This window comes from Gymnogyps californianus, chromosome 1, assembly GCF_018139145.2.
Source record: "Gymnogyps californianus isolate 813 chromosome 1, ASM1813914v2, whole genome shotgun sequence".
NCBI classification, from domain to species: domain Eukaryota; kingdom Metazoa; phylum Chordata; class Aves; order Accipitriformes; family Cathartidae; genus Gymnogyps; species Gymnogyps californianus.
Genome location: NC_059471.1, coordinates 11,594,168 through 11,606,701, shown reverse-complemented (window position 1 = coordinate 11,606,701; position 12,534 = coordinate 11,594,168). Strand labels below are relative to the sequence as shown.

The following is a 12,534-nucleotide window of genomic DNA, read 5'->3' as shown; positions in this document are numbered from 1 at the left end:
ACAGCGTTATTTTTGACCAGAAGTTGGTTTAATTCCCTGTTCTAAGCATAATTTCACTTCTGGTTCCCCATCATCAGCTACGACCACACAGGAAGCTCAACCAAATAGCAAAAAAAAATACACAATAATATTGCAATTAAATTACCGTTTGAATTCAGTCATAACAGTTTCAATTACACATACACTCTGAATTTCTTGCTTTAACAAAATGAAGAAGTTGGCAGTTTACTGCTTTCATATTTATTCTTGACTCTGATAAATGTGCATAACTAAAAGCGTTATAAAAATCAGCATTTGTGTTTTAGAAAGATTCAATTGCTACGCCTTCACCAGAGCCTCGCTGTTTCAGTCCCTCCCGACGAGGTGTGTCTCCCGGGGCCTGTCGATGCGGAAGAGCAGCTCAGCGGGCAGGAGGTACCCCAGGTACTGCACGCTGTCGGGGCTGGTGTCCTGATGGTAGTGCCCTCCTTCCCCGTGGTGGCTGAAACAGTGCGTGTGCTCCACGCGCAGATCAAAGCCCTGTCACCAGAGAAAGGCCCGTGAACACACGTTCATGTGAACTGAGGTTAAAAGTCCTGGGATAGTCCTGCGTATTTCCACACACCTCAGAGCCTGCTCCAACCACTAAGCAGTGAAAACTTGCAAGATGCTTGTGAAACTAGTAAGACAAAAGAAGAGGAGCTGTACACAGCTTTACCGTAGGACATCAAAGAGAAAAGAATTTAGAAACCCTGACAGCCCCCAACTTTTGGCGTCAATCTCCCAGAGATTTCTTTTTTTTTTTTTTTTTCCCCCTTTCTTTCTTTCTGTTGGGATTAAATAAAGCAGTCACACCAAGGAACCCCTACTGGAAATCGGAACCCTTTTGCACTGAATGCCACAGACCCATGCGATAAAGGGACAATCTCTACTCCAATTCTGAGAGCCAGCTTAGATGAAAATGGGAAGAATAGCAAATAAAATAACAACTAGCATACTAAATCGTGAGATCACCCCCACCAGTTTTATGTATCACACAATCATAGAATCATGGGATGGTTTGGGTTGGAAGGGACCTTTAAAGATCATCTAGTTCCAACCCCCCTGCCGTGGGCAGGGACATCTTCCACTAGACCAGGTTGCTCAAAGCCCCATCCAACCTGGCCTTGAACACTTCCAATGATGGGGCATCCGCAACCTCTCTGGGCAACCTGTTCCAGTGCCTCACCACCCTCATCATAAAAAATTTCTTCCTTATGTCCAATCTAAATCTGCTCTCTTTGAGTTTAAAACCGTTGCCCCTTCTCCTGTCACTACAGGCCCTGGTAAAAAGTCCCTCTCCATCTTTCTTACAAGCCCCCTTTAAGTATTGAAAGGCTGCAATAAGGTCTCCCCAGAGCCTTCTCTTCTCCAGGCTGAACAACCTCAACTCTCTCAGCCTGTCCTCATAGGAGAGGTGTTCCAGCCCTCTGACCATCTTCATGACCCTCCTCTGGACCTGCTCTAACAGGTCCATGTCTTTCTTGGGGCCCCAGAGCTGCATGCAGCACTCCACATGGGGTCTCACGAGGGGGAGAATCACCCCCCTTGACCTGCTGGCCACACTTCTTTTGATGCAGCTCAGGCTACGATTGGTTTTCTGGGCTGCAAGAGGATACTGATGAGTAACGCTATGGCATTTGAATGCCATCTTCTACTGGTGTCTCTGTAGTCACACTCAAACATTTCCAAAACCATAGGCTTAGCCGAGTGCTGTTGAGCTTGCAGTGGATACAGATGGAAGTAACCCAGCTGCATCCACTACACAAGTTGCTTTGGTTCTGAATGGAGCAGCTGTTGATGGCTGTTTTCAAAATACTCATCAGTTGATTCTGGGAGGATGCACACAATTTAGCCTTAGGCCAAAGGCTGCGACATAATGACACAATAAAGTCACACCCTTGAACATATCCAAGCCTACAGCATGTCTCATTTAACTCTGGAAAAAATGGTTTTTATATTACTTATGACTGCATTGTTATTTATAAAATAGTCATTTTCATCTATGGTTTCCTGGTTACTTTTAAATAAATAGTCTTCCTAATGATGAACATCTTAATGGCTTTTGAAACCAGATTGTTTTTTATCCTGAATTGTTTGCTGTTGAATTTAGTGCTTGTGAAAGATGCAAGATAACTTTCTAGCATGAGGCTTTGCAGACTGTAATTTGCATCAGCAATCATGAGACACATGCTTCACATATGTCGACACAGCATTAGCAGAGACAGTTCTTCTGAAAGTGAATTACCTGAACACACAGCTGAACAAGCTTCCATGCTCTTGACATTTCTCCTGGTATGGCCAGCAGTGAATGCAAACTATGCTGTTGGGTTTGGGATGCAAACAGTTGCACGTTTGCAATTGGAACCGAACCATTAAGTTCAATCCACTATGAGCAGCCACTAGGTTTGAGAACAGATTGCCCTAGCCTCAATTCAAGCCAGTGACAAAAAGGAGAATCTTCTATTTCATTACACCACCTCTGGAAGAGTTTAACACAATATATACACACTCCTGTTCTTAAAAGGAAAATCATATCCAAGACAAAAGTCATTACAAGTCTCAGTTTACACTTAGAAATGAGAAGGAGACTCACTGGATCTCTGGAAACTATTACTGGCTGACAAATCAGTGGAGCCTTCATTTCAAAGAATTTGAGCCAGTTGTTCACATCCTCATCGGTATTCAGAGGACAGGCAGAAAATTCTGGAGGCTACAGCAAAAATAAAAGCTTTATAAGTGAAAGGAAGACACTTGTATCAAGATACTTTTTCTCTAGCAACTTTCCTTCACTTTTCCCCTCCCCACTATTCTGTTCACATTCCTTCTTGCCTAAAAGAAGCTCACCAATGCCCATTACTGTGTTTCTACCAGAAACAGAAGTGACCAGAATATTGCTTCTTTCATTGCACAGGTAGTGCAATGAGAGAACTACTGCAGTGAGGATTCCCCTCCTGGTACATTTTAGAAGCTCAGTTATTTTTAAAAAGTCTGTTGCTTCTTATAAGTATCATCTCAGTTCATGTATTTCATTTCAATTCATTTTACAATAGTTCTACAGTTCTTTAGCTGCCCACAGATTTCAAAAGAAAAGATGACAGTATTAAGGCCAAGTAATACAGCATCACTAGTTTTGTAACATCAGTTTTGTATGTCAGCTCCTTACTTTAATACACTGCTTATCCTAACAATTTATGCATACATTTAAAAATACAAAACAAAGTCAAGGCACTAAGATGCTACACCCTGATTAATACTTCTGTTTTCAGAAGGATGAAGAAAGCTATATGAATTGAGAACAACTTACCATAATGTGAATCTTTGCTTTCCCCTTCTGAATGATAAATGTACCACCCATCCCAACTGGCTTTTCTCCATAGCGTTTCTCTAAAATTTGTCTCAGACAAGACACAAAGTTAAGTTCCCCAGTTCTTCCATTGGCTTTCACTTCAATGACCTGGAGAATAAAATTAATTTGTCACTGCTGTCTCCCGCTGCAACAGTCTGCAAAGGTCTGTGAAAGCTGCTCTGAAATTCTCCCAAGCTTATAACCCAAGATTACTTTTTGAAAATGTGAGGTTCCCTGCAAGTGCTGCTCCACTTGCATCCTTCCAGTGCCTGACCAACTCTCTTTCCTGACTTTCTGTTCAACGCTAGCTTTGCCTGTGAAGGGTGCTGGGCAGCAAGTCATTTACTCATACATGAGACAATGATATAAGCAACTCCTTTCTGTCCACCAGCTGGCTTCCACTCTGTTATAAAGACACTCTTGGAAACAGAGAAGACTGCTCAGTTTCCATGCAGTAGTCAGGTTTTTGACTGCTCTGCCAACACCTCTTTGTGCTAGCTGTGTTGGGGGAAGCACTTCTACAAAAAACTAGACAAGTGCCCAGACCTGACTGACACAAGTGCATCGTACAACCATTACCTTAAATCACTGCTAGTTCGGACTGGATTTGGATGGATGATTTATGATGGAAAAGTTTTAGTAAACTAATACTTATCTCTCAAAAATTCAAATGCCTCTCTGTATCCACCAGTTCTTCCCCTCATTCACCGGCTTCAGTTCCTTATGTTTGGATATTTCTTTCATGGAATTACTACTTTACTATTATCACAGAAGACTGATAGGAGAACACTGAAACATGAGTTTCCCTTCAGCCACAAAGCTCTAAGAGCAAAGTCACCTTTGATCCAAGTACGCACCTTACCAGGTTGGCCCTCACTGGCATAAAGGTTGGCCAACAGCCCGAACTCACAGTCAGTGTATTTACTGCTGTACTTCTCAAGCAGGCATCCTTTATCTGCAGGATTTATCTGAGCAACGTAGCTCCCATTTACAGCAGGCTTTTTTTCACTCTTAGTTTGAACAATAGGGATAAGCTGAGAAAAAGAACATGTAAGAATAAGTCAAGTAAGTCAATAAGAACATGTAAGAGTCAGTCAAATGAACAGAACTCATATAAATGCAATTTAAGCTTTGGACCACGATCCCAAGAAATAATCCTCTTCGTCACACAGCTCTGTCTCTCAGAATGAGGTCTGTACTGGTAAGAAAAATGCACTAATATTGTAACGTAATTGAAAACTCCAGAAAACAGTTTTACTTTTTCTGGACAGTTAAATTTAATGCTATGTGAAGATTTATGCTAGTGTTTAAAAAAAAAAAAAAAAAAGAAGAAGAAAAAAAAGTCCAGCCATTGAGATCTGAGGCCTGCATGCAAGTATTGGAATTCTATGTAATACTTTCTCAGTGTACAGTAACAACCACTATTATAGTGGCCCAAATTTAATGCTGAGATGGACTATCTCATCTGCCAATAAATGCATCAAAAGGAGATGGCAAGACCAGAGATTTATGCTTGAAAAGACTCTGACTAACCAAAGCCTCCACAGGCAGTAGTTTTCGTCTCCCACCTCTCCTGCAGGAGATCATTTTGTATGTGGCATCTTTAAAGTTTACAATGGTAAAACAAAGCCATCTAAGAGGGCAAAAGACAGGGAGTATTTCAAAGGCATTTACCAGTAATTTTGACAAGCATTTCTAAATCTTGTCATTAAAACCTCTGGTCAGGTCTTTGTCAATCAGTTTCAAAAAAATCACGTTTCTTGCACGCTTCAAAGCAATCACATGCTTCCTGGACAATTACAAGTTAAAAATTAATCTTTATTATCTCAATAGTATGCACCTCACTGGATGGCCTTCATCTGAATTCCTTCTAACGTGTTTTATGTGCTTTTGGCATGAATGGTATTTATTAAATGTTTTGTTGTAAATGAAATGAAATGTTGTAAATGAAAAACCCAGCATGATACTGCTCTACTATTATGATACTTCTGTGAATTCATTGAAAACCACTTAAAGAATCCCTTATTTACTGACCTCAGCATTTACTCCAAGAATCTTAGATGAAGCAGCTCCAGCTCCAAGAATGAAAGCTCCAGGCAGCTCTATGTCTTTTGCAACTGTATTTAGATCATAAACCTGCAAAAGAGAAACAATCCTTTGATTTTGGTGTGGTGCTCTGATTCGGAATTGTCATTCTATTCACTGTAACCTCTGGATGCATTTAATTCACAATGCCCTCATTAGTATTTTGGATAATTAGGTTGAACACAGTTTCTGAACAACACAACATTTGGTAGTAACAAATTGGGTACATGTCCATTTGTTTTCTGAAAGGTAGGGTCTGCCTGTATGTTCCCCTGCAATTTTACCCAAAAACTGAATTATTGTTCTTATTGAAATTTATATTTGTGTAAAATAAAAAATGGAAGGGAATATCGTATAGAGACAGATGGGGTGAGGTGTCAGAAAGGAGGCATGATATTCTTGGAAAAGGACAGTAACGTGAATCCAGTGTTGGCCTTAAAATGCAAATACAGCCAGTTTTTACAAAGAAGCGTGGCTGTGACTTGAAATCACAGGCATGCAGCAAACCGTATATAAACATGCAGACAAGCCCCTTGTTTAGTAGTTCCTGCCATGGTTCCTGTCACAGACGGTATGTTTCCAAAACTGTCTTGTATTTGAGGGCAGGAGAAGATGAACCATCAACCACAATATGCTATTTTTACTATGATGTGTAAGATTTCCTGACATGGTCTATGTTTAACACATATCAGAATCAATCTCATAGAACACTGAAAAGTAAGCCTCTTTCACAAGTGGAATCTTATAGTATCCGTCAGTCCTTAGTTTTGTTTGTATTTCAACAAGATATTGTTTTTCTTTTGACAAATGTATTAAACCCCACAGCTACAGGAAAAACTCACTTTTTCTTTCTGTACAACAGGTATGAGGTAAGGAACACCTCCCACATCTGCTATTCTAGGTTTTCCACAGATTCCTGGAAGAATACAGCCAGTTAGGTTGGTAAAATATTTTTTCCTAATAATCTTAAATGAGCATGCAGTCTAACCCACCAAAGAACTTGTTCCTCAAACTTCTAAAACCCTTTGAGAACATGATTTCCCTAGCATGATTAGATAAAGTGTTGCACTATTAAGAAGGCCAAGGGCAGTAAGCCCTAAAATGATGCATGGTAGGATTTAATGCTAGGCAACCTGTTCTAAAATTAACGTTCTCTAAGCACAAAAAAATATTACAGTGGGCAACAACTGCCATTTGCCAGTTCTCCAGTAAGATGCCCTCACCACGCGCTGGATACCCCCACTGGGACTCCACTTGCAAAATTTCAGCAAAGTTGGATGCCCAAGTCTCAGGACAACTCATCTCACTTATTTGGACATGTATTTTAAGAAGGGATGAATCACCTTCTGGAGGTGTTTCTTTCACTACACTGATGACAGAGGGAACTCAGATGAGTAGCACAGGTGACATGTCTGTCTTCCAGACAGCTAATGTCAAAGAAGATTAATCCCACTCAGAATAAGACAGTTTCACTTCACCAACATACATGAATGGCAGGAATTTAAAAAGGAACGGAAGTGCAACTCCTTAGGTTCAGATAGTGATTGGCATAGATCTAAAAAATTTCTCCATCTGGAGGATAACAACTTAATTTCAAAACCTTTTCAGTACACTAAATAAAGCTTATAAAATAAGTGAGTATTGCAATCATAGGTTAAGAAAAAAAATTATGACAAGTACTTGGTAATGACTTGTCGTTGTTCCTACATCAACTAGGAAGCAAATCCAGAAATAAAATGTGGCTCTCCTCTCATGCATATTCTTTACCTGAAAAACAATTTAAGCTCTCCCAACATCTTTAGAAGATCAAAACCAAGTAGGATCAGGTAGAAAGAACTGGAGAAGTCTTAGTGGAAGACAGGAATGCTATGTTACCTTTAGCAGGGAAGTTGAAAGGTTCCTGAGTCAGATCAGGACAGTCTACAACAGAGACTTGAGCATCAGCAAAGTTTTCTTTAAGCCCTTTCTGCAAAACTATAATGAAGAATAATGGCAAAGTTATTGACAATGAAAAAATACTAAGAGTTTGACAAGTTACTAACAACAATAAATATATCCGTTTAGGCTTTATTTCAGCAAGATACATTAAAGGACTTATGCTTACCCTAAGTAACTCCACTGATTTAAATGTTACTGTCTGTAGGCACTTGTTTCCTGAGTCAGAGCTTCAGAGAAGAGCAAAAGCTTGTTCAGATAATTGTTAGCTACCACATTAATTCACTTTAAGAATTTTAAAAACCTTTTAATTGAAATACAATAACTGACTGCTCCTAGTAGCACTAGGAGCAGCACAATGTGAAGTAACATGGGTAAACTTAAACCACATTCAGCAGTGGTTTTGCTTCACAAGAGCAGACAATTATGATCACGGTCAAATATCATGTGAGAACAAAGGAGAAAGTAAGTTTTAGCTGAAGTGACAATCAGTTCTTTAAATATATTAACTAGACTGTTTGCACTAGCTTGATTATAATCTCAAACTCTCTCTGCTGTTTGGAAACTTCTGCTGTCACAGGATCTTGCCTGTCATGTTTATGTTCACGTGGAGATTTTCTGGCAAGTGCCACTGTCAGTACAAGACAGATAATGACTGGTGCTGATGATAATGAAGAGCCCCAAATCTAAACTTTTGGTTTTGCTTCATACCAATGTTTTTAGGCTTAGAACCTGCACAGTCACTCAAACAACAGGGAGGATTCTGACTTAGACCAGTGCACTCTTTGGAAACAACTTCCAAACCTTAATTGCATGTGGGATTGCCTTCACATACATTGCTTCAAATACCGTGTTAAAAGGTCCAAGTTCTTTCACGCCTGGGGGTCTGCTTTGACAGATGTCTCAAACTAAGGAACAGAAAATCCAGTCTTTGATCTCAAATCAGGCAGTTACTTATTTATTCAGAAGACTTTCCTGTGCCTTTGTTTCCTCCAATCAGGATTTCAGCTATACTTTACTTCTCAGGAGCAGATTTACCAAGCTGTTGACCACAAGGGTCAGCAGAAGGTACTTGGCAGGTTTCTAAATACATCTCAGTACCTTCTGGTAAATGGAATAGGACAAGAAAAAGGCATTCCTCAAATTATACTCAAGAGCTGAACAGCAACAAAATTCACAGCTTACAGGAGGTCCTGAGGACAGACTGGGGGGAAAAAAGGAAAATTCTGCTTCATGACCCATCTTTTCTGCTACTGTTTTAAGCAGTTCTGCTGCAAGTACATGCTGTTCTCTGCTGAGCCCACAGGTCTATAGCAGCCCTGGCCTATTACCCCAGCCTGACAGCTACTGGGTGACAAAAGCACTGAGAACCACTGCTGGGAGCACTCTTATCAAGGCATGGAAATGTCAAACTGACACAGATTTGGGAGAGTGGCAGACGGAACCTGAGGACCTCTCTGAAAGAAAAAAAACCTTTAGTACATCTGCTGCAGGAGACAGACTGCTAGAAGGAATAATGCCTTTCTACTAGGGCAAAGAAAGGAGCTCATAAGCAGGGGGGTTGGACCAAATCACCTCCAGAAGTCCCTTCCAACCTCAACCATTCTGTTATTCTGAGCATGTTTTGTGAAGGCTTTGGAAAGAAACAAACTAAATAAAATGTTTCCTGCAGCCTGGTTCTAAGGCAATCACCAAAAGAGGAGCCATCTAGGTTCAACCAAGAGGACCTGCCATGCTATACTGCATCTTGTCAGCTGTGTTTTGAGTAGTCCTGAAAAAGAAAGAAATACTGGAGGGTAGAGGAGGACAGATGATCCTGTATGTGTAAATAAGTTCGGTCTGTAATTACGAAACTTTCACAATGCACGTGCAAATCTGCAAATGCAGCAGACAGTTTTAAAGGGTTTGAGAGCCTGTTTGTGTGCTTAAATATCATTGGGGTTTGGGGGAGGAGTCATTGTTTGCTTTAAGGAAATAATAGCATATAGAAAAATAGTGCTTTTCTTTACATCTCAGTGTGCTAAGAGCAGGAACACTCTGCATGTAGTAGCTGTAGAAAGGTTTTGATAAGAGCTTTAAGATACGTTTAAGGGTACATTATAAGTCTGTAAAAAGTTACATGCTGCATGACTTACCCCCAGCAAGCTCCTCCAGACTTGGAACGTGAAAAGCAAACCTTTCGACTTTGGCCATTTCCTAATTGGTGCTGATTTCTTCAGGTAAGAAATTACAATATACCACGCTGTAGGAGCAACTGATCTGTCAACAAGGATAATAGTTTAACCATTAAAACAGGCTGTTTTCAATATGTTACTTATTTTTCAATTTCACTCAAGAATACATAGACAACGGTAGAATTGTAGTTCTGCCATCAAAGGAAAGACTAACAGCTTCAATATTAATGTTAATTTTCTTATGCACTTTGGAAGAAGATGTGTCTGTCAGCTCTATAGCTGGCTCAGAGCATTACATATGCTAGTCCTCAAGCTTACAACTGGGTGTAGGCAAAACACATCCTATGCTGAATCCAGTTCAAGGGACAGGTCGGATTTATCTGTCCTTTGTAAGCCTGGAGTCATAATTTGTTTTGAAAGAAAACTGGGCTTTTCTGAGCACATTAGCTGCCTCCTCAGGTCTTCCCTACCTTAATGTTTACTTTTCCAGCATTGGCTATGATGGACTTTCAACCTCAGCTGTGACATGGTCTCCAATTGATTCTGGGCATGTGTTTCCCCCTCCAGAGGGGAACAGGCCAGCAGCAAAATAGAAAACAACAGCAGCAAGTTCTGCAATATCAGGCTCTGTACAGGTACAGAGCCTGTAACAAAAAGTTTTGTTTGAATATAAGTTTAAGAACCCCTTTACAAATGAACTATATTTCAGTCAGCCTTGCAACAGCAAAGTCTAGGGCAATCCACTAGCCCAGGGCAGCAACAGCTGATTATACACTACCTATAAATCAGCCACAGCAATCATTAACTCCTTAGGCACATGCTTGCTGCACACAGCAGAAAAAGAAAATGGGTCTCGTTTATCCAGATCTCAGGCCTTGGAGGAAAAAGTAAAAACCTAAGTACAATCCCAGACCTGACAGAGCTTTTGTTAGGAAGGACTACAACGTGAGCTAGCTGTTTATGTATACTTTTAGCTTCTATTTTAAAAAAATCCTAGCTTTTATGATTGTCAAAAATCATAACTGTCCTTATACCATGAGCCTCTTGAGTCTGCATAAAGGAAAAAAAAAACAGCGGAAAAAAGAAATAAAAAGAGTTGGGAGGTCATAGCAGTCACCTAACTGAAGTCTTTGAGCCCAAAGTTCAGCCACCCCAAATTACTGCTGTAGCAAGCAGTACAGAAAGGGAGAAAGACAGCTACCTGTGTATAGTAATTCTCATCTTAGTTGGTCTTATCCATCTCCACAGGTGACTCCCTCCCTCCTCTGGCTGTGGAGGAGAAAGTAACAGGCTGGATTTGGTGCCTCTCGTAGAAGCCTACTGTCAGATGGAGTGAAGCATACCCCAAGACTTTAAGTGTGCACTGAACACAAGAAAGGGAGTAATTAGTCAGAGAAAGAAAGTGAGAAGATGGCTTTGGCAGCATTGTTTTAGATGATCCTCATCCCCTCAAGAACCTTCCGCCACGTCTGGAAGGAGGCTGTGCCAGCACTCAAGACACTGGTTGAAAAAGTCCTGAAACAGACTGGGAAGACAGGCTAGAACTGCTGTTGTGCAAAAGGCAGAGGCAAGCCTTGGACACAGTTCAAATAAGTAGGCTCAGATATAACACCTAGACCATCACCTGCTGTTTAAAGGACAGTAGTCAGCTGCCCGCAATCAAGAAAGAAGGGAAGGACTGCGGGAAAAGCTTGATGTACCATAATAAACCCAATCTGATTGCTAGACAGTAGTCCTTACCTGGAAGGACACAAAAGAGAAGTAGATCCGTGAGTCACCACCGCAAGGAGAGCATTCACAGGGGAGTTTGTGTGGTCTGGGAGAGAGAGAACCTGAAAGGAGACAACAACAGACAATTAAGATCCATCATAGAGGGGTGGAGTGACATTGAATTATTACAGAAGACTTTCAAAGAAAGAACACAAATGCTAAAGGGACGATAAGATTATTAGATCTGGGATGGTGCAACAAGAATGGAGAGAGAACAAGCATCTAAAAAGACTTTAAAAGTCTATCTTCTTGAATCAGGAAGAAAATGTCAGAGAGAGTAGTCAAGGGCCAGGAGAATGCAGATGAAATGGGAACCATGATATTAATGGGTGTGGGGGGGGTTCTCTAGTATCAAAACCTGAATTAAAACTAGTTTGGAGGGTAAAAGCCAGAAAGGAGAGGTTATAGGCAGGCTAAAGATGAGTCAAGGTGGGGGGAAAAAGAAGTATCAGGGAAAAATTGAAGATGGCAGTCAGTGAGAGAAGAGAAATTTAGCAATGACACCAAGAAAAGCAAAACATCTACAGATGCATCCACAGAGGTTGTATTCCTCAACGGGGGCGATGTGAGGAGATCCCGTACGTGGCAGAGGAAGGCTGCAGGACAGCAGAGGCATCTGCTTGAGCGGCTGGGATTTGGGGAAGGGATGGGTCGTGGCAGGGCAAGAACAGGCAGGGCAGGCGAGACTGGGAGCGAAGAAACACTAAAGCTGACACTGCGCTTGGCAGGGCTGCGAGAGGAAAAAAGGGATTATTGAGGCTGGAGCCGCCAGCTCGGGGGAGACCGGGCGGCAGAGGGAAGCAGAGGCAGGACAGCAGTAACGAGAGGCCGACCGGTGCAACGAGCAGCTCCTCGGAGTCTCACACCGAGCGGGAAGCGCGGGAACTGCGCCCTGAAGGAGAGCCCGGACCCTCCGGGCGAGGCGGGGAGCAGTCAAAGTGGAAGACAGCCGGGAGCTGCCCCGCACGGCCTGAGCCTGCAAAAGCGCTGGCGGACGACTCCCGGCCCTGCCCCCGGCCGCCGCTAGCGCCCGGCCGCACGTACCTGCCCCGCCGTCCGGGCTGCGCGGCGGCACTGCCCGCCCCCGCCGCGGGCCGGCCCCGGGGACCGCCCGCCCCGCCACCCCCAGCATGGCTGCGCCGGACCGCCGGCCTTTCCCTCCTTCCCGTCAGCCCGCGCGGCTCTCGCGAGCGCCCGGCGCTA

At 42.2% G+C, this 12,534-nt stretch overlaps 1 protein-coding gene across 4 annotated transcripts; it reads right to left on the bottom strand.

The window, feature by feature from the left end:
* Nucleotides 1–72: 72 nt before the first annotated feature.
* Nucleotides 73–12,402, bottom strand: C1H11orf54 (chromosome 1 C11orf54 homolog). Of its 4 annotated transcripts, XM_050892630.1 has the most exons (11): nucleotides 12,165–12,284; nucleotides 11,302–11,393; nucleotides 10,763–10,830; nucleotides 9,523–9,646; nucleotides 7,328–7,426; nucleotides 6,295–6,368; nucleotides 5,402–5,503; nucleotides 4,225–4,401; nucleotides 3,326–3,475; nucleotides 2,615–2,731; nucleotides 73–519 (listed from the first exon to the last, which is right to left on the bottom strand). In XM_050892630.1, exons 4-11 carry the CDS (start codon nucleotides 9,578–9,580, stop codon nucleotides 346–348), a joined length of 951 nt encoding a protein of 316 aa, XP_050748587.1. In that variant the 5' UTR covers nucleotides 9,581–9,646; nucleotides 10,763–10,830; nucleotides 11,302–11,393; nucleotides 12,165–12,284; the 3' UTR covers nucleotides 73–345. The 4 variants fall into 4 exon arrangements, with proteins under 4 accessions (XP_050748587.1, XP_050748580.1, XP_050748573.1 ...); XM_050892623.1 differs by lacking the exons at nucleotides 10,763–10,830; nucleotides 12,165–12,284 and adding an exon at nucleotides 12,376–12,402; XM_050892616.1 differs by lacking the exon at nucleotides 10,763–10,830.
* Nucleotides 12,403–12,534: the final 132 nt, after the last annotated feature.

Coding starts and splice junctions, on each gene's coding strand:
- C1H11orf54 (XM_050892623.1), bottom strand. CDS start 9,580: ATGGCCAAAGTCGAAAGGTTTGCTTTTCACGTTCCAAGTCTGGAGGAG. Junction 7,427..9,522: donor TCTGGAGGAGCTTGCTGGGG/GTAAGTCATGCA, acceptor TCTTCATTATAG/TTTTGCAGAAAGGGCTTAAA. Junction 3,476..4,224: donor GTGAGGGCCAACCTGGTAAG/GTGCGTACTTGG, acceptor TTTATTCTCCAG/GTCATTGAAGTGAAAGCCAA.